The following is a 23,072-nucleotide window of genomic DNA, read 5'->3' on the forward strand; positions in this document are numbered from 1 at the left end:
ATCAAAAATAAAATGAGTTAAAAATAATACAAAAAAGAGCCAAAACAAGTGGTCAAAAAGAGTTCATCACAGACATTTGCTCTAATGGTTTTAAAAAGGCTGCCTAATCTATTGCTCCCATCAAAGAACGGCCCGTCTGAGACCAATCAGTGGGATTTTTTTGTTTAAAAAATCCCCATGTATTTTTCATTTTGAGGGGGGATTTTGTTTTATTTTTTTTTACATGTCTTATCAACAATTAAATGCTTGAATTCTATCCTAAACAAGGGTAAGAAAACAAGCCAAATAATTATAAGATTATTCAAGCTTTTGTATGAATTGCTTTTGTTCATCATCAATGTAAAAATGTGTAGTCTACATTACATGCAATTACAGAAAGGGTCAAATGAAAAACATAAAAATAGCCAAGAGGGCTAATATTCAATAGTAGTAGTCAAATGAAAAACATACAAATAGCCAAGAAGGCTAATATTCAATAGTAGTAGTTAGTATCAATAGTAGGCATCAATATTAAATTACAAATGTATTTTGAACAACCAATTATCAAATGCCTGCCTGCTATCGTTGCTTAAAAATAAATAAATACACCTAAAATTAATATAAGCTTACATTTCCCAACTATTTCCTGCCTAAAAATTGTTTAAAGCTTTGCTTTTCAACTAATTTATTCATCCACGGAGATCAGAACATCTTGACATGAGGTGATGTGACCAAGATCAAGGTCTCGCGATAAATCCTCAGATATTAATGGCATTGCAGTTTAATTAAGACAAGTGCAATAGAGCACAACAGTGCCCGCCCACTTATTCAGCCATCTGCATTCCAGAAGTATTTTTCCCATTCATTTTTTCCATAGACTTTTCATAAAATCCTTTACAAAAGAGTTATTAGCCATTAACCAAACCAAAATGCTCTGAGGTAAATCACAACATCACAAACCTTGTTTTGAGGAGAAAAATGTATTTTAAAATCAAATACTCGTTGGCCGTGGTTCTCTGATTGGTGGATCTTTCTCTGCTGGACCATAATGTAGATGTTTACCATGAATTTCGCTATCAAACACGATTTTTAAACAACAAAGTTTATATAATGCAAATTGGTGGTTTCAACAGAAGCATATACCATCGATAAACAACCTCGGAGCTCAAGGTTGGTCTGTCTTTACAGGTTTATAAATTATTGTTGAAAATAAATTAGTGTATGGAAAAAATGAATGGGATTTTTACTTTCGGAACCAGACTGTTGCGTTCTATTGCAATTTAATTAAATGTGCAATGTGCACATTAAAATGTGCAATTTTTAATGTCTAATATTTGCACAGCTATGTGTTTGGTGTGTTTAGTGAAATTAAGTACTCACAGTAAGGGGCTCCTCAGGCCCATGCATTGTGATGCAGTCCATGCTAATCTGTATGGTATTGGATGCTGATCCAACTGTAGAGCCCTCAGAGAAGTTGAGCTCAATTGGCTGCATTGAATGGAATGCAGACCTGGAACAGAGACCAGAAATCAGATTTATTTTAATACTTTTTGCGTAAATGCATAAGTGTGTCTGTATGTACAGGTACAATGAGTGTGCATGCTTTTTAGGGTTGTATGAGCAAATTTGTGAGGTACTTTATAACTCACTGGTCCAGCATCTCCAGTAGCTGGTTGAGGACATCCTGTCCGAGGATATCTGTACTCTGGGAGCCCTGACCCTGTGACATGGAGGCCAGGAAAGAACCTTCAGCCCATGAGAGACATGCTGCTGGTTCTCTCAGTCTGGAAAGAAAGACAGAAGTCAGGGGATGTTCACATCACACATGTTTTTGCTTCTGTCTGCACTGCTTTTCAATTGTTTTCCAATGTAAACGCTCTAACGGGGCCACTATGCTTGATTGCTCATATCTTAAAAATACATAAAGGCATTTGCACGATACTTCTAAGACTTTTTGTAAACAACATAATGACGTCATCGTGAGCAACAACTTGCTACAAATAAATAAATAAGTAAATCAATAGCCCCCCCCCCCCAAAAAAAATCTCCCCCCCAAAATGAATAAAACAAACTAGAAATGAATGAAAGATCATGAGGGTGCGCTGGCTATTTTATCGCTGCCATTCTATGTTGTTTGTAGATGCGTGTTGAACCATAAGGAGATGTTCCGTTATGCACCAGTCCAGATGTTTATGTAAGTAGTTATAACTTGCATGATATGACTTATATGATAGTCGTAGATTGACCATATACTGTTTGCACAATGTTATCAAGCTTATCAAGTAAAATAACGGTGTTTTAAAACCTATGTGGGTTTTGTAGAGGGAAATTTGTCTTAATTCACATTTAGACAAGATTGATATCAAACATCAGTCATAAAGTCAGAAGCATTAGACAAAGTAGGATAATGAACAAATATTGCTTTGTGTCCTATTATTGGGGATGAGGATGTAACTTTAACCTTTACCTCTTCAAGTCACATAGTTTTGGATGCAATATGCTGCTTTAAAAACGGTATAAAACGTAGCACATATTGTGCTTGCGTAAAGTTGTTGAATGCAGACACAAACGATAAAAGACTGTCAAACATTTAACAGACGCATAAAAAAGAGGAACCCATATACAAGAACACGCAGTTGAGCCAATACAGTGTTCCAGTAATATCTGAAACCGAAGACAGCTGCCTCATCAAAGGTATGTGTGAACTGTGAATATAATGACAAATGTATTCCAGTCTCTCTCTGTGCCGGTGGCGCAGAAGCAGATTTGAATATCATTAGTTAGATTACATCAACATTTGAATTGTGTATGTAGATAAATATCTAGTCAGTCACTGTGATTTTGACAATCTTTGAAGCTGGTCTTGTATAAATTGGCCATATAATTGTTTTTATTTTTTATAAATAATTATATATTGACCGCAGAATGTTGTTGTGATGACCAACAGTAATTAATCATGGATAATTTTTGATTCTAAAAGTTTCAGAAAGAGTCTGCTTATAATTTGTAGGCATACATCTTAAAGTATTTTTTAGCATTTTAATTAAGTAGGATTATTTTAATTATTTTAATATTTCTTATTTTAAATTAATTTTAAGTCATCTTGAGGCCCCCTTGGAAGTGTGCTGAGGCCCCCTAGTGGGTCCCACCCCCCCTGGTTGAGAATCACTGATTGAAAGTACAAACAGTTTCTTTGTGTTTATATTTGGTTTTAAATGGTTTATTTAAACTGAAGCTATCCAGCCCAGAGCAGTGAGCGATGTTCTTTTTCTGTATATATTGTTGTTTGATTCTCTATTAATCTCTACTAATCTAACTGATGTAACCTCCAGTTAATTAAATAAATAAATGCCATGTTCTTCCTTTTATATCACCCCAATATTAAAGCAGGATACAGTTTATTCTGGATTTACGGTGTTTCTGGCTCCGCTGATCCGCTTTTTCCCACCACTCCCACCATGCAAATTAGCCTATATTTTATCCAAGTTTTGATTTTTGAGTCTGAATTGAAGAAGGCAGTGAAATGACACCAAAACAGCACGGCACACCTTTCTATTGCATTGTATTTGCTGGCTGCGCTCAACAACAAACACAGCGTGACTGGTGTAGTTTGATTCACAAACAATTAATGACTCTTATGAGCTGGTGCTTTCAATGAATTTTTCCAAATGACTCGGCAAATCACGAGATATCGGTTTGAATCAGTCTGACGAATCCTTCACTGAATGAACTCACTTTTACATTAATTTTGAATTGAAATGAAACAAGAACTATTTTGTGCAAAAAATGAGTTCAGCTTAATTCAGTCACTACACTTGTTGTTCAAATGATATACACAGTATATATATATATATATATAATAGTTTTATTACATAATGTATTAAAATGTAACTTAGTTGTATTAAATAATTTTAATGCATGATTTATATATGGTATCACTTTATTTTTGGGATCAGAAATTAGACAGTAATTAATGACTAATAACTGAACTTGTAGTGGACTAGTTGCAGACTTGTTTGGAATTATATTGTATTTATTAGGCCTTTGTTTGTCGATTTTTGCCCTTCCTTAATAGCCTCTTTAAATTAGCTTTTTCCTAACAATTAAATTATTAGGTTAAAACAAAAGATAACAATAGCTAGTAAGGTGCAAAATATATCCTTTATAGGTTCTCAGCATCCTTTTTGCACTAAGGGCAAATAGTGTTAAATGGTATTTGCACCCCTAATTAAATATTACCATACAGTATAGTGGCATCACTGCAGCATGTTCATTGTGTTTATTTAGAGTCCCACAGACACCCTGCACCAACCTCTACCCCTAACCCTCCTCTGCTTTGTTGAAATACTATATTCTACATGTATTTCATACTTATAAGCTGCACATTCACTGAGTACTGAGAACCTATAAAGGATGTATTTTGCATCATACTAGCTATTGATATGTATTGTTTTTAGCTAAGAAATTCATTGTTATGGTAAAAGCAAATATAAAGGTGCTATAAAGCAAGAACAAGAAATCAGTGAATAAAGGCTTAATAAATATTTTATAATGCCAAACAAGCCCATAACTAGTCACTTACAAGTGTAATTATTAGTCATGAATTACTGTCTAACTTCTGATCCCTAAACTAAAGTGTTATCATATATATATATATATATATATATATATATATATATATATATATATATATATATATATATATATATATATATATATATATATACAGGGTTGGGAGGGTTACTTTTGAAATGTATTCCGCTACAGATTACAGAATACATGCTGTAAAATTTCATTTGTAACGTATTCCGTTAGATTACTCAAGGTCAGTAACGTATTCTAAATACTTTGGATTACTTCTTCAGCACTGGTAGATTTTGTCACTTGTTTTGATTATAAAAACTCTGCCAGTACAGTAAGACAAAATATACATGTTAAAAATACATTCTCTGAAAAACCTAAATATCTTATGCAGTGTTGTTTCTAAAACAAGGTAAATCAAATTGATCTTGTTTTAAGGATTTTTAGATATTTTTACAGGAAAACAATACAAAAATGATTATCAAGAATATGATTTTTGCCCTAATATCAAAGGTCTTACTAGAAAAAAAGAAAATGATCCAATGTGAATTTTCTTGATAAAAACTATGATCGTGCCTGGTAACATGTGCATGTAAAATGGCTAGAAATAGCATTTTAACTTAGCGTAAAGCTGACAATTTACACAAGGTTTATTTCTATTTCTTCTGCTCCAAACTTACTTCAAACTTACTTCTCTGTCTCTCGTATGAATGTAACACATCATAAGAAAGTGTTTCACCGCTGTTCAAATGCACTTTGGATCACATCATTTATATGTATAAATGTTTTCCATCTGAAAGGACTAAATATTAAATGAAACAAATGACAATAAAATGCAAAGTAATCTCTTCAGTAATCAAAATACTTTTTGAATGTAACTGTATTCTAATTACCAATGATTTCAAATGTAACTGTAGTGGAATACAGTTACTAATATTTTGTATTTTAAATATGTAATCCCGTTACATATATTCCGTTACTCCCCAACACTGTATATATATATATATATATATATATATATATATATATATATATATATATATATATATATATTTATGGTAACACTTTAGTTTAGGGATCAGAAATTAGACAGTATTTCATGACTCATAATTACACTTGGATATATAAATATATATATATATCCATGCATTAACTGTTTGGCCCTCATACACTGATGCTTAGTTCAAAACGGCCCTCGACCTAAAATAATTTTGACATCCTGCTGTAGATGGACATCTTTGACTGTTGCATCTTACTCTTTTTCAATGTCTCACACAAGAAAGCCACATTTTTTTGGATGCACTTTCAAGTTCTGCTCTGTTCATGGAGCTGTGTCTAGCTTTTTTTAGCACAAGAACGTGTACGCTGTAAACATCTCCTTACATAACTTAGAATTTGCATCACACATCAAACGTTGTCTGCAATTACTTGGCAGAATAACTATTTTTCACATATAACAAAAATGTATTTAAAGAAATATTCCAGGTTCAATACAAGTTAAGCCCAATCGACAGCATTTGTGCCATAATGTTGATTACTACAAAAAATTATTTCGACTTGTCCCTGCTTTTCTTTAGAAAAAGCAAAAATCGAGGTTACAGTGAGGCACTTACTATAGAAGTGAATGTGGCCACTTTTGGAGGGTTTAAAGGCAGAAATGTGAAGCTTATATTTTTTTATAAAAGTACTTAAAGTGCATTAATTCTTCTGTTATAACTCATGTGTTATTTTATCTGTAAAGTTGCTTAAAATCATCATTTTTACAGTCGTTTTAGAGTTTTAGTGCTTACAGCATTACATCATCATGGCAGCGAAGTTTTAAAATTTGCTATAACGTTACACAGAAAAGGTTAGTAAGCAATTTTATCTCACTAAAATTATGTTAACATAACACTTTTGAAACAATGAGTATTTAATGTTTATGATTGGCCCCATTCATTAATTTCCATTGTGAGTGCCTCACTGGAACCCATATATTTGCTTTTTTTTTTTTTTTTTTTTTTTTTTTTACAAAAAAAGGGCATTTCAAAATAAAATTTTGTGGTAATCAATATTATGCCACGAATGCTGTCGATTTAGCTTAACTTATATTAAATGTGGAATATTCCTTTAACTTTGTAATTAAGATCACATGAAATCAAGTTTTTGTGTCTTTCAGTCCATGTGTGTTAGTTTTGAGGCCATCTATATAGTATACCCCTTGATGTTGACAAACTTTACTTACATTTATACGCATTTAAAATGTACAGCTTTTATTTTCCAGGAAAACTGACCAAAATATATACAGATTTGTGTCCAATAAAATATTCTCTGGAATGAGAATGCCCCTCCCACTAATACCACCTACAACCCCCTAGCAAGTAACAAATCATGGTTCGTGGCTAACTTAAGTTTATTGGCTATTTAATAAATAAAGGGATGAGCCCTTTGATACCCTGCCAAAAATTTCTGATTCAACAGGAAATACATTAGCACACAGTAAAGAAAACTGCACACGTCAATTGATTTCATTGGGCTAATAGCAGTTTCCCAAAATTGTCATTCAGAGGAATGCACAAACTATAATGAATTAAAGCAACAAAATGACTGTAAGACTTGAAAATAAATATAATTTAGTAAACTGATACAGTATCACTTGTTTTAATGCTGTTAAGAGGGTACCAGAATCAGTGGGGATGTAAAAACATAACCCATTCTCAATTGCCACTTTCCCCATGAAGGCCAATTTCTGTGCCTGTCTAATGCAACACCAGCAACTAGTGTTAACATGACATTTAGGACAAGTAGAGAGAAAAAACATGATGGCCCTCTCCATCTGCAATATGACACCAAGCCAGAGCCCAGCACCTCATTGTTCATGTTGAGGAGCAGCACACGCTGACGACCAAGAAGAGTGGAATTCCCCCTTGTAGTCTATATGATAGCAACACCATGCAGCATTCGGAATGTGTGTGGCTGAATTGGGCTTGGCTGAGGATGGGGGTTGAAGTTCATAAATGTATGTGTACGTGTGTGTGTGTGTGTGTGTGTGTGTGTGTGTCTGGGAGTTGGGGTGTCAACCCATAACCTAACGCTGGCACTCGGGTGTGGGGCCGGAATTCCCCTACATTCTGTGAGGTGGGGAGATATTAATATACCAAGGTATGTAGGCATGCCTAATAAATGCTGCATGCTTTAAGACTGAAGGATTTCAGATTACTGTATCCTAGACAGAGATACAAAGCAACACCAGTCCTTGATATCACTGTAAAGTGACACTTCCATACCAGTGTAAATGCTAACAGTCATTCCTTTGAGGAAAAACATTAATTTTATGCTGCATAGTATCTTTTTTGTATAACACATTTGCCTATGATGTAACAAATTATAGGGTCCTGAAAGGTTTAAACACTACACTGTAAAAAATGTACACCCACTGAGCACTTTATTAGGAACACAATGGTCCTAATACAGTGTTCGACATGGTCTTCTGCTGTTGTAGCCCATCCGCCTCAAGGTTTGATGTGTTGTGCATTCTGAGATGCTATTCTGTTCACTACAATTGTACAGAGTGGTTATCTGAGTTATCGTAGCCCTTCTGTCAGCTCAACTCAGTCTGGCTATTCTTCGTTGACCTCTCTCATCACAAGGCATTTCTGTCCACAGAACTGCCGCTCACTTGATGTTTTTGGTTTTTGGCACCACTCTGAGTAAACTCTAGAGACTGTTGTGCGTAACATCCCAGGAGATCAGCAGTTACAGAAATACTCAAACTAGGCCTTCATGACACGGTTGAAATAACTGAAATCAAATTTTTTCCCATTCTGATGTTTAATGTTAACTGAAGCTCCTGACCTGTATCTGGGTTGTTGACATGACATGGCATTTTCACTGTCACACAAGATAAAAATGAATAAATAGTACTGTCATCATTTAAAAATGCATTAAATGATTAAACATTTCTTTGCTTTACATTGACCTGTTATTATACAAACTGAGTTGTCATTAGATTTTTTTTTTTTTTTTGAGCCAAATCGCAAAATTGTCCTATGGTGTGACTGTCTCAAGCAAGGTTCAATAAATTCTAACTTTTATAAATTAAAATGAAAAGCATAAAAATTTTGATAAATACCACTGGCATAATTTTACAAGTGTCTATTTTAGTAAATGGCAATTCATTTTTTCATCCATATATATCTAAAAGCGTAGGAAGTTGATACATTTTGTCACTGAAAACCACATCCTCTGGTGTGACACCATATCCTCATTTTAAATCGGGCAATTCCACGGACGACTTTATTTAGTTTCTATAACCCCATTCAAGGTCATGTTTCTGAAGCCCCCTGTTAAGGCCAGGAGATGTGCACATGGTAAGTTTTTGTCTCTAAATTGTTCAAATATTTAACTTGATTCAAAGCTCTAAAAGTGTTTACGTTTTGTTGTCCTTTGATGTGACACCCCTAAATTATATATATTTTTTTTACTAAAAATTATGTTAAACTGCATAATTATGGAAAATTTTGCAAATGTGTCTTGCTAACTGCTAATGACATGTTAGCTAAGAATAGCAAGGTCATTAACTCACACAAAAGGCTGAAACATCCTTTGGACAGAAAATGTCCTTTGGTGTGACACCACCTCATCTGTCACACCAGAGGACAAACATGTCACACAAGAGGACAAGGTCTATTAAAGAAGCATTTTAAATAATTAAATAAAATGTAACTAATTTTTTTTTTTTTTTTGTACCATTTTCAGTGTTTTAATTGCAATAATTAAACTACTTTCTGCTGTTTTTGCAGAACATTTGTACTGTTATAGTGATGATATGATGTATGATGATACTGTTATTCAGTGTCATGAAAATAAATAGTTATAAAAGTTAATTATCAGAGGTTCGGGAGTAGAATGCCAATTTTAATCTGACAAATCACAGCCCGCGAGCAGGAGTATATAAGCCGCAGTTTACCTGCTTCCCATGACAGATTTTCTTGGCATCGCGCCTCCTCCCCATCTCCACCTATTTTCAAATATTTACTATTCATCTAAGGGTACGTTTACACGACAACGCTATACTAAAAACGGAAACGTTTTTCCTTTGCGTTTTTGAAAGTTTCGCGTACAGACGACAACGTTGTCAAAACGATCCCCGTTCACACGGATCCGCGAAAACGACTAAAAACGCTGTATTATGCATGCCAGGCCAGTAGTTGGTGATGTCACTTTGTAAAGAAACACTACGCGCCTGCGCACATAAGCATTCTTCCACAGAGCGGTGAATACAAACAATGAAGATGGCGATCGCTGGTCGTAGTAGTGATGCAGTAAATCTACAATTTCCTGGAGAAGTGTCAATAAACTCAAAAGAGTCCTGTAGTCCGCCATTGTAGTTTTGAATGTCTCGCGCGTTGTTTTGAAGTACTCGCACGCATGCCTATAGACTGAACACGTAATATGCGTGCGCATGACGTCATCGTTTTCACAAATTCGCGTTTTTGTATGTTTACACGGAGACGGTAACGGCATCGTTTTCAAAAACGTGCACTTTGAAACCCGTTTTCAAAGTTTGCGTTTTCAGGCCCCAAAACGCCATTGTCGTGTAAACGAACAGCCAAAACGCATAAAAAGTTTTCCGTTTTTAGTTGAAAACGTTGTTGCGTAAACGGCCCCCAAGTAAGTAAAGTCCTGGGGGGGGGGATTGGTGTAATCAGGACTCAAGTCGAGTCTCGAGCTCCGAGCCCTCCAATATCGGACAGCAGGCCAAATATGCTTTACTCTATTGAAGATTACATTTACATGCAAACTACTGAAGTATAAAATGTGGTCCTTCATTTTTGGATTCTTTCATTTTTGCACAGAAAGAATTGAGGGAGAAAAATGACTGGGAGAGAGAGAACACGAAAGTATAGAGAGAAAATTAACAGGGATCCACACAGAAGGGAGGAGATCCTAAGAGAACGATGAAGAAAGTAAATAGTTTAAATGTTGCTTTGAAAAATGCAACAATTATATTAAAAAATTTCAATCATCTTTCATTCAGTTGAATAAAAATGCTTGAATGTAATACATTTTATTTCTCTTTAATCCAACAACTACCATTTCTGTCCTTTAGTGTGACATAATGTCCTATGCTGTGACACACATAAAAGAACCAACAATTTATTTTTTAACTCAAAATATGTTTCAAAAACTGTCGAATATTGCATTAGGATAGATATAATCATCACTCATCTGGTATAATTTTCAACATTTTTGAAAGGATGACAGCAAATTTTGACTTGCATTTAATGAAAATGGGGGGGGGGGGGGAGGTGTTATTCATAATTTCATAATAAATAAAAAACACCATATGAAAATAAGTGTCTAACAATGAAAATAAATCTCTCTCATGCTCTTTGTATATTAACTTACTTTTTTTTTCTTCATTTTTGTTATGTCACACCATAGGACACATTTACAGTGCAGTTCAGTGAACATGTTCAAAAAACAGTGAAAGAATTGACCAAGTTAGTGACCCCTTATATTTTCTTAAATATCAGACTTTACAATACATAAATGGATGTATTTTGTATTTATTTTTTTTAGTTTTAATTTTTTACTGCATATTTGTCAACTAGCCATCTGCAGATTTTATGCATTGCACTGCTGCCACACGATTGGCTGATTAGATAATCACATAAATAAGTAGGTGTACAGGTGTTCCTAATAAAGTGCTCAGTGAATGTAAGTTAACCAAATACATTATTAAATGAACTGGTTTTATTAATGCTAAAGAAATTATTTTAATATGACTGTCTAAACATGACTATGATTGGCTGCACTAATAAACAGCAGAACTGTCGGTAGAGTTCCTCAGGTTCATTAAAGAAATGCACGTTCACTTTTTACATTGTAATAAACATGTCAAACTACGACCATTTCCTAAAGGAGGAATGATGGGTGGTACAGAGGTAGCACTTGGAATTCAGCTTCAATTCCATGAAAAATTCCTCTTTTACTTTTCTTTCAAATGTTTCCCCAAACATCTCTTGAGAAGAAAAGCAGGGTATATACCCTTTTTCGTCTTTGTTCAGTTGAAGAGGTGTGGCACTAAGTGAATGCTAGAGTTGAATTACTGGGACAACGGTGTGCTGCCAGGCCTGTCACTGGGGATAAAAGCTTTTTCAACCCTAATGTTTACTTTAAGCCTCATAGATATTGTCATTTGGCTCAGTGGAAGAAGTACAAATGCCAAGCCCAGTGCGTCAATTGTCACGGTGCATCCACAGGTTCATTCCTCAGCATTCCTTTGCCTCGTTGTAAGATAAAAATCTAAACCCCACTGCATTTTACACTGTGGACATGAACAGTCTGTGGAGCTTTTGAGGAAGTGAGCAAATAAAAATTAAATCTGGGGCCTTACTTATTGACAGCCATTCATATAGCTATTTGTGTTCATATATCTGTCACTCACCACAAGTAGAATTGAAAGAGAAAGGCTTTATAGAATGTGCTGCATCACCTTGGTCTAATTATGGACTACACTCTTCAAATGGAAAACATTGACTATCAATTCTTTTCCAACAAAAGACTTCATCAGCCAACTAACAAAGGACAATGCATCTATGTGAACTTCTGCAGTTAATTCAGGATGAACTTCAAAGGGATTAGTAATTAATCTTACAGTTTATACAAAATCTTTGTTTAACACTGACCCTTAACACTTACTTAGTTTACTAATTTTAAACCATGACTTGCAATGCACATAAATAACTAATATTGGCATTATATTCATACTGGTTAGCCAGAGGGGAATTGGCCCCCACAGTGAGCCTGGTTTCTCCCAAGGCTATTTTTCCCCATTAACCAACATCTCATGGAGTTTTGTGTTCCTTGCCACAGTTGCCTTTTGCTTGCTCACTGGGGTACTAAATACAATTATTATTTAATTATAAAAATTATTTATACACAATTTACAATCATATTTAATCAAACTACACACTGATGACTCTAAGACTTTATAGATATTACAGTTTCATTTTCTGTTAATGCAGGATTTTCTGTAAAGCTGCTTTGAAACAATGTGTGTTGTGAAAAGCGCTATACAAAAAAAAAAAACTATACTTGACTTGACTTGAAAAACAGATACCGGTACTACAGAATTTTGATTGTGTGTCATTTTTATATAAAGAATGGGTCTTGCAAGCTTTCCACATGTGAGGAAGGTGCACCTTTTTAGTTTGTTGCTATCTTTGCATCTTTTTCCATTATTTTTAGTTGCACGCATGTTGTGGTATGATATATTATAGGTTCAGTTATCCATTCGTCGTTATGTTTGTGCAAGTTATAATAGCTACATAAATTAATGTAACCACCTAGCAAAAGTATGCATCACGATATTTAAAAAATAGGCGTATTGCATGAAGTTGGCTGGCTTTTATTCATAGTTGTTTCCTGCAGAACTGAATAGTACTGCCACACCTACTGTCCAATAAAACAGCAGCATCACTCCATCACTGTAGTTAATGTCATTAGTAACCTACTGAGCTCAATGGACCTCATTCATGAAACATGAGCAAAAAAATTTCCTCTGTAAATCGTCCGTAAAGCCATTCATACTTAAATTGCTGTATTCAAACCAAAGGGGCAATTACGTACATGGATTTACGAACGATTTCCACAGAAATTCGTTCTGCTCACGTTTAATTAATAAACCCCATTGTAATCACTAGGTTACTAACAACAGTAGCAAAATTCTCTCATCATTTACTCACCCTCATGCCATCCCAAACTCATATGACTTTCTTTCTTCTGTGGGACACTAATGAAGATTGTTTAAGAGATGTATGAGATGTTTTTGTCCATACAATGTAAGTCAATGGGGTCCAAAACTTTCAAGCTTATCCAGCATAAACATCAATACATTCTTCAAAATATTTTAATTTATGTTCTGCAGAACAAAGAAAGTTCTAACATTTTTGGGATGGCATGAGGGTAAGTAAATTATGAGAGAATTATCATTTTCGGGTGAACTATTCCTTTCATTTCAGAGTTAGAAGTTGGTATAGCTACAACAATGTAACATCCGAATAGTTGCAATGCCTTTTTGACCCACACTGATTGATTCTGTCAAGGTTAAATCCTGTTGAGGTGAGGACAACTTTGCAATTTTTCATGTCAAAACAAAAATTCCCAGCTAAAAATATGTTTTAGATATGTCTTCCCTAATATTTAGATTAGTGGTGAACCAATAGGCTATAGGATTTTCAGTGGCCACAATCCTGAATAAGCAGATAATGTAAAACAAAAAACAAAACAAAAAAAAGAAATAAGAAAATCCTTATTGCAATATTTACTGAATATATGAATATATTGTGATGAAGCAAGCAAAACCATTGTTCTTACAATTGAGCTTCAATTAACTGTCCATGTTATTTAATCTAAAATAGAACATGTAAAAAATAAAAAAAAAAATAAAAAAAAGAATCTTTAACAAATCAATAAAAAGTTATGGGTTATAAACATATGGAAGCAACTGAAGAAAAGTTTGCAATCTATATCAAGCATCATGGAAGACTATGTTTCATTTATAGTGTACTTAGAGTGCTAAAAGGCTCTACAATTGTCAGTATTAGCGTTTGCTCTATACCACAAAACAAGATACTACTTCTCTTATGTCAGAAAATGTAGTGGCTAATAACTTGCACAAGGTCCAAGCAGCTCTCTGTAAAAGGATTACATGGCTCTGTCTCATTGATATGTTATTGCATTTAATATTGTCAACATTACAGGTTGGTGAGAGCATTAGGACTATATAGGTCTCTCAGCAGGTGCTGAGTGGCTGCTGTCTCAGGTCACACATTGCAACAGGGCATGTTTCAGATCCCTGCCTGAGATCTGAGAGCTGGGTTGACAGCCCTGGTGTTGTGACATCATCATTATTATCCTCCTCATCATCATCATAAAACCTGTGCCAGGGGTATTATCTAATTAAAGTTGAGAGGGGATGCAAACTCGGCCAAAGGTCAGAGAAGGAAGGACAAACGGATGTTGGATAGCAGCTAAAAACACAATATCGTTGACAGAGTTTTTTAGCCAAGGCTGACATCATGGTCCAACAAAAGATGCAGCACCAACGCATGAAAACATCCAGGCTTTTTCCATATGAAACCAGCTTTGATTTACACCCACAGAAGAGACAGGTGAGGTTTATGATGAGATTTCTTAATCCACCATCAGCTGAACTGGGAGTAGCTATTTCACCAATTAACATGTAGACACTGTGTGTTCAGTGGTTAAAGGGATAGTTCACCCAAAAATGAAAATTATTTTATCATTTACTCACCCTCATTCCATCCCAGATGTGTATGATTTTCTTTCTTCTGCTGAACACAAACAACATTTTTTAGAAGAATATTTCAGTTCTGTAGGTCCTCACAATGCAAGTGAATGGGTACCAAAATGCACATAAACGCACCATAAAAGTAATCCATACGACTCCAGTGGTTATATCCATGTCTTCAGAAGCGATATGATAGGTGGGGGAGAGAAAGAGATCAATATTTAAGTTATACATTTTCCTCCTAGCCCAGTAGGTGGCGATATGCATGAGGAATGCAAATCACCAAAAACAAAAAAAGAAGAATGTGAAAGTAAATGTGAAAGTGGAGTTTGATTCTAAAAAAAGACTTCAATATTGATCTGTTTCTCACCCACACCTATCATATAGCTTCTGAAAACATAAATTTAACCACTTGAGTCGTATGGATTACTTTTATGGTGCGTTTATGTGCATGTTGAAGCTTCAAAATGTTGGTACCCACTTGGATTGTGAGGACTTAAAGAGCTGAAATATTCTTCTAAAAATCTTTGGTTGTTAGGGTTAGGTTTGAGTTACTGTCTTTATCAATCAAATGACCAAAGCCTAAACTTGATTAAATTTCATTTGAATTCTGTGTTTCCATCAGCCATCTATTCCTAAATTTAGCCAAGGAACCATGATCCGATCTCTTAAAAAGATGATAAAAACTTGGAAGTGCTTTTGTGAGATCAACAAATAAAGGCTTATTTACATCATTATTTACATTATTCACAAATGGCAACAAACTTTAAGATTTAAAACAATCCAAAGTTGGCAACTGGATTTAGGGGCCACTGTTTTAATTGTTTTTCTATGTAAACATGTACTAGAAGGACATCTTTGAACACTGTGCTGCATCTCAGTTTTTTAAGCCTCGTGCGCTCAAGCACCGCGTTTTTAAGATGCTGTGTCAAGTTAAAACTAAAACACGTCAACTGAGACAATTACATTGTGTTCCACTCGTTGCGCTTTCTAGATTTTTTAATTCAAGAACACATTCTGTCTGAATGGCCGTTTAGAATGTTGAGAAACATAACTGTTATTAACTACGTTTCCATCCAAGGATTTTTGGCGAAAAAAGTTTTAGTGCATCAAAATTAAGCTGATGGAAACGCAATTTATCGCTAAAATTTCACAAGTGTCGACATAATATTTTTCCGTTTGACTCTAGTGCATAAACTCTATGTCGATACATCAAATGTCATGAAAAACTGGTTTGGAAACACTTTGTCGAGAAAATTGCCATTAACGCAAAAATGTAGTGTCACATGACAGAATTTACTCCAATCCTTAGCCTGTGTTAATCATGAAAACAAGGTATAGGATCCTTGAAAGTCAATTTATTGTACGTGATTATGGATTGATCTTAATGGCATAAAGATCCGATCACTGCAAACATTACGCTTCCAGGAGTACCAACACAAATATCTCGTATCATGTACATGGACAAGTGCATGGAGAACAAATTAATGGCCACTGTTTGTGATTAATGTAATCGCGGTAGCCATCCGTTTATTTATTAAAGTTGCTTTTTCACAACAATCAAAATAATAGACAGCAGTCACGGAATTAGCCCACAATACAGAAAACATATAATTTCTGTGCACATATGTTTTAAATGAAAAATATATGCACAATTCTAGAAGAAAAGCTTCAGTGTGCTTTTCTGGAACACTATCATATAGCCCAATTTTATTAAATTATTGTTTATACTTTTGACAAAATGCTGGCAAAATTCCCTATATTAAATTAAATAAACTGCCAAACGAAAAATACATTAAATTAAAAAATAAATAAATAAAAAAACAATTACCAAACGAAAAAAAAAAAATCTATTTTTAGACCTATATATGCCTGTTCTGTAGATGAATAAAGTCGGCTGAATGACATTTTCTACACTTCAAGACTATAAACTATCAGAACTATTTGTCCAATGAGTTCATTTTCAGTAAACGAGCTTTTGAACATTTTAAAACGTTTAAATATTTTAAATCTAACCCTCTTTACCTCGGATCGCATTTGCTGAGCTTCTTCAGAAAATGTAAATTGCATTATGAAGTTAAAATTAATTTTAGATGACAATCAAGTTCAGTTTGTCGTTAAAAGTTGCTGGACAAATATGCGGGACATAATGCAGTTGTGATGGCAATGCTTTAGATTAGATGATTGTTCAAAATAGCCTAATGAATATCAGGAATGTATCATATGAACCCTGATATTACACCACATCAGTATTTCTATAATAGCTGTACACACAGCATATACACATGGATGGATGGTCCTTATACTAAGACCGAAAGTTTCCCCCACTACTTGGTGCAGGTTTCCAGCTTGAACAGGGTAGTGACGATTCGTTTTCGGGTCGGAACCGATGGCAACCTGCGAAAGGCGCAACATTAGGACCAATATTACAGTCCTATCAGAAGGGAAACTTCCCTTTTCCTCCTCTTCTGATTGCATTTATTTGTGAATTAATATGACAGTAAGCTGGTTAATTTCAATGAATTGTCTCAATATTCTCCCCATTTTACCAAAACTTTGGAGGAAAAAGGAAAAAAAATTAGGGAAGTGAATTAGCGATAAACACACATTTCTGAATGGAAACGGCTTCAGGGCAGATTTCTTTTGCGCTAAACCAAAACTTATGCGACAAAGTGTTTTTTAGGCATGACGTCATCACGCACACCATTTTTATCGATAAAAGTCCATTTGAATGGAAACAGGCAGAAGACGGCAAATTTCGCAAATTTTTTTTACGCATTTTCACTTTGTCACAACAAAAAAGCGCGAAATGTGGATGGAAACTAGGCTATTGTCACACTGCCCCAACAAACAGCAGTGTGGTTGGTCCAACAAAACCCAACAACCATGTTTTCTGGAGTATGTGGTGAATTGCAAGTGTGAATTAGCTATACGTATTCATGGCTTATCTTCTCTAAAGATTTTAGAGATTACCTATAAAACAGCTTAAACTTATCCTTGGAGAAAATAGTCAATTGTAGTTTTTCACTGTGGATATGTTCTGTTCACCTCTAGTTTAGGGTGGGTTTCATATAGTGGAGGCTTCTCTGGAAGCTGTGGGTGGGTGTCTGGTTACTGGGGGAGTTATGCATTCTGCCTGAGGGAGAGGCTGCACTGCGTCCACTTAAACACAGACCAGGCCCCTCACAGACAGGACGGGGTCAAGGATCGCAGCTTAACAGGGCTGCCCATTGTCTCCTGACAGGTTGGGCACATCCAGCGATGAAAATGCAATCAAAACAAACAGAGCCCTGCAATCTGGGGAGACAAGTGAGAGGGGCTCCTCCAATATCTTCATTAATCAGAGGCCAGGTAACATTCAAAAGATCTGCCGACCCTTCCCGCATCCCCCAAACCCAGGGCTGCAGGACGGACATGGTGGCTCAGACAAAAGAATGGTGGCCCCCATGATTTCTCCTCTTTTCAGATGCATGCTTGCATTGTGAATGGGCTCAAATGTCTATGAAGGACTGAACTATCTCAAAGTTATCCCACCTTCCAATATCAACAATTCAACTCTCATAATGAATTATGTTCTCAAAAGCATGTTTTCCTTTGGTAAATAATAACTGCATGCATGCCAGTTAGGAAAAATCATTACTCTCTCACCTGAGGTAAATTCTCCAATATAAATCTTTTTAAAAGAATAGCACAAAAATAGAACAAAAAGATTAAACTGAATTAAATGTTAAGGATTATAATGAAGTATCATAATACATTGTTATAATGCAACACACAACCAGCTTATTTCAAATGAGATGTCTGAGGTGTGCTGTATCATAATGGCATAGATTAGATACTGTTTGATAGCGCAATGTTAGTTTCATTATGACAAAAATCCAAGTGGATAAACAGGTGAGTGTGACAATTTGAAGAAATTGTTTGCTAAATATAACCGACTTTATTAACATAATTTATTAAACGAGTTAACAAAATTAAATGCAATTTGATTTCAAGTTTCAAGATGCATTTCAATCACAGAATTTGATCACAACAACTTCCCCAATTATGATATTTATTAAAAAATCTTTCCAAGATAGAGGTTCTAACAATTAAAACTCGCAAGATATGTTATAGATTGTTATTATTATGAGTCTGGTGCCTATTTTGTAGCATTCGGTTATACGAGAGACTCAGCGTTTGAATGTGTGCTCATTTTATTGTCTTAAACCTCCGTTGGGGTTGTTTTTACACTGTTCAGTTTCTCTTTTTCTTCTAGTGTAGATTACCCCTACTGATAGCATCTGGATTAGTCACTAAAACAACAGCCACTGCACGTATACCCACATGAGCTCAGGTACTAAGAGTTAACAATACAGTCACAAAACAGAAAATGCACCATACAATTACATGGCTTTCATCTGAAATGTGTGTGTTGGAGGAATGACTTAGGTATATACAGGGTTGGGAAGTAACGAAATACAAGTAACGGGAATACGTATTTAAAATACAAAATATAAATAACTGTATTCCACTACAGTTACAGTTTAAATCATTGGTAATTAGAATACAGTTACATTCAAAAAGTACTGAATTTACTGAAGAGATTACTTTGCATTTTATTGTCATTTGTTTCATTTAATATTTAGTCCTTTCAGATGGAAAACATTTATACATGTAAATGATGCGATCCAAAGTGCATTTGAACAGCGGTGAAACACTTTCTTATGATGTGTTACATTCATACGAGCAGACAGAGAAGTAAGTATAAAGTAAGTTTGGAGCAGAAGAAATAGAAATAAACCTTGTGTAAACTGTCAGCTTTACGCTAAGCTAAAATGCTATTTCTAGCCATTTTACATGCACGTTACCAGGCACGATCATATTTTTTTATCAAAGAAATTCACGTTGGATCATAATTTCTTTTTTTCTAGTAAGACATTTGATATTAGGGCAAAAATCGTATTCTTGATAATAGTTTTCCTGTAAAAATATCTAAAAATCCTTAAAACAAGATCAGTAAGATTTATCTTGTTTTAGAAACAACACTGCATAAGATATTTAGGTTTTTCAGAGAATGTATTTTTAACATGTGTATTTTGTCTTACTGTACTGGCAGAGTTTTTATTGTGAAAACAAGTGAAAAAAATCTACCAATGCTGAAGAAGTAATCCAAAGTATTTAGAATACGTTACTGACCTTGAGGAATCTAACAGAATACGTTACAAATGACATTTTGCAGCATGTATTCTGTAATCTGTAGTGGAATACATTTCAAAAGTAACCCTCCCACCCTGGGTATATATAAATAATATTATTTGTTGAAATCTGACCTAAAAAATTGCTCCAGTCCACTCTGATTTACACGAATTAATGCGCTCTAATACTTTCACCTTATCCTGTGACTACACTATTACATATCATATTACTTAAAGAAAAATATAATTAGAAAATATATAAAGTTGTAATTTATGTAAACTATAACATAACTATTATAATTCAGACATTTATATTCAGAGCACCCAAGGAGAGCTAGTGGTGAAAATGTATATGGTATGTGAATTTAATATTTAAAGATTATTTATATAATGGCCCTTTAGAATAGGTGCCAATGCTACTTTGAAATGTAATACAACGTTAGTACTGGTAAACCCACATGCATGATTCAGTCTGTTTATCCGTATGAAAACTGTAATCCAATATCGTTACTGATATAAGCGTGAACACTGAATTCCTGGCTATATTTTACAGCTATTATACAGCTTTATTTAGAGTTCCACAAAAACAAATGTCCAGTAGTGAGAGTGCATGAAGAGCTTGTAGCAAACAGGCTGTAGAGTATTTTGAGTATCCAGCCTGTCCACCATGAACCCTGAATTGTAAAAAATGCTGCCATTGTCGCCATAAGAACACCACACCTATAAATATCATAGCCAGGCAGCAGCTGGAGAGCCAAACACAACTGTTAGCACTTTAAAGTGTTCTACTGTCTCAGTTCTGTTACTGATAGCAACTCTTTATTGAGGAGAATAAGAACAAGTACACCATTCTGAGCAAATGTTATTTCCTTATTGAGACATATTAAAATTGGAGAACCACAGCAAAGTGATCCATAGAAACAGCCTTGCTTGTTGCTTTGCAATGTGTGCTTGTATCTATTTACAACCAACTAAATAAAACTATGCATACACCAAGTGGTGACCTAGCAAACTGCTTTTTAGAACTGGCAGACAAACTGGCAGAGTAGCTCCTGTCTTACCGTTGAAAGGCTCGTTCTGGGCAGAACTGTACAGCTGCATAAGGTGAGGTCATACTGCCAGACTGAGGTGTTTACTGAGGTCGTCAAGGTTATCAGCGAGTGGCCCAAGCACATGTATTACAGCAGATCAGATCTATAATATATAAATGAAAAACATGAAAAACATAAACAACAAAAAATAAAGTGGAGGCAGATTAAAGTGCTGGAAGGTCAAGTGCACAGGAGTGAATCAAGTGTGGAAGATGTTTTAATTTTGGTTTAATCTTTCTACAGCCCTCAAGCAGAGGGGCGGCGTCAATGCCAACACGCTGACCAATCCCTGACAACAACTGGACATGGTATCATACCCCTTCAGTTGCTAGGATATAGATATTAAGCAACAACCCCCACCCATTCCATTCCTATTCCATGTCCCCAGTGATGTCTGTCTAAGCACTAACCTGAAAAGTATATTCCGATGGCCTTTCGCCGGCTGCGATTTCTATCTAGAATCCCAGGAGCTTTCAGCTATGCATGGTGATTGCATCACACTTGCTACTAAGTTCCAATTTGGACTGACCAGGTGAAAAAGATGTCATACCAAACAGCCCTCAGTGGGCATGGTGGTTTTCTGACTTGTCAATGGGGCTGAAACCTTGTGTTAGATGTTTAACACCCTGCATCCACCCTGTTAACATGCGGTGCAAGCACCTGTGTAAGACCGGCTAATCTTAATTGGGAGATTCTGGTTGTCATTGAATGGAATGAATGCAGCCAACAGTATGAGCTCAAATTTACATGCAACCACTGGCCCTGTTTTCACCTGGTATTAAGATGCATTTTGGTCAGCCCTAAATACAGGTCTAAACGGGGTCTAAAACGTTTTGTGATCGGATCGAAGAAACCACATACGAATGTGGTCAAAAACGCATGTGTCCATCTCCCATTTGAGGTGTAAATACCAATCCATCCTGTATGCATATTGGCAGCAGTGAAGTACCACCCCTCCCCTGTCAATCAACTGCTGCACTAAAACAAGAGTTTAAAGTTTGCAGTTTACGAGCAGATTTAAAAGGAAATAACCATCCGATCGTATCATTTTAAAAAGCAGATGCATACACAATCACGAGAGCTTCACGGGTCTTCTTTAGTGTGTCTAATATCAACACAGATGACAAACACGAACACCAAGCTCCTTTAATACAGGCAATCTTCTAAAATAACAGATAATTCTGCTTGACATATAGCGTATGTGCTTAGATTAAATTTAAACCGCATCTGGGAGAAACAGCATTCTTTTTTTTTCTTTTTTTTTGCTTTCTTTGTCTTTTCTGACATTGTTGTGCTTTAATATCATGCAGTAACACACTGACATAGTGATTGATTTATGCTGTCATGAAACAGAGACCCTCCCCTCCAAATCTGAACACAAGTGGTCACAGGAGACACATTTAAAGGTGCTCTATGCAATATTTTTACTGTACTAAATCATAAAATGACCATAATATGCCATTAGAGAATGAGGAAACATGCTGAATTGAAATACTGGCTTCTCCGATAACAATGCTACAGCCAGTATATTCTACTTTGAAGTTTCCATTCCGGCTGGAATTTCTGTTTATGTTTTGGCCTGTGTGATCCCGCCCACTGCCCACTCACCAATAGTATTTCGACACCACCAGGTTGCCAGATTTGAACAAGTTTGCAGGCAAACAACACTGCGTGCTGCAGCCATGGAAGCCAGCAAATGAATTGAATCACGAAAAAATCCACACGAGCTGGGTTATAATTTGCAAACAATAAAAACATTGTAAACATATACATTAGCTGATCAACTTACAGTGTAAATCTCGTCGCTTGACATTTTCAGTTTCGCTCGTTCCTGTTGCGTGTCCTCATTCTGGCAACCCGCATGAGCTTCGAGTCTGGGGCGGGGCCAACTCTCCAATATTTTGAATTTGGACTGCAGTACCCATTTCAAATGCTTGTTGTCAA

At 35.4% G+C, this 23,072-nt stretch overlaps 1 protein-coding gene across 1 annotated transcript in view; it reads right to left on the reverse strand.

The window, feature by feature from the left end:
- LOC127446354 (tumor protein 63-like) overlaps positions 1-21,306 on the reverse strand; it is a 66,069-nt gene extending 44,763 nt beyond the window's left edge. Inside the window, exons 1-3 of the mRNA XM_051707237.1 lie at positions 21,099-21,306; positions 1,629-1,763; positions 1,360-1,489 (exon numbers count right to left, since the gene is read on the reverse strand). Coding sequence (XP_051563197.1) covers positions 1,360-1,489; positions 1,629-1,763; positions 21,099-21,151 — 318 coding nt within the window. The 5' untranslated portion in view covers positions 21,152-21,306. The remainder of the gene's footprint in view (positions 1-1,359; positions 1,490-1,628; positions 1,764-21,098) is intronic.
- Between the last annotated feature and the right edge of the window lie 1,766 nt (positions 21,307-23,072).

The sequence above is a fragment of the Myxocyprinus asiaticus genome, chromosome 9 (assembly GCF_019703515.2).
Source record: "Myxocyprinus asiaticus isolate MX2 ecotype Aquarium Trade chromosome 9, UBuf_Myxa_2, whole genome shotgun sequence".
In the NCBI taxonomy this organism is placed as follows: domain Eukaryota; kingdom Metazoa; phylum Chordata; class Actinopteri; order Cypriniformes; family Catostomidae; genus Myxocyprinus; species Myxocyprinus asiaticus.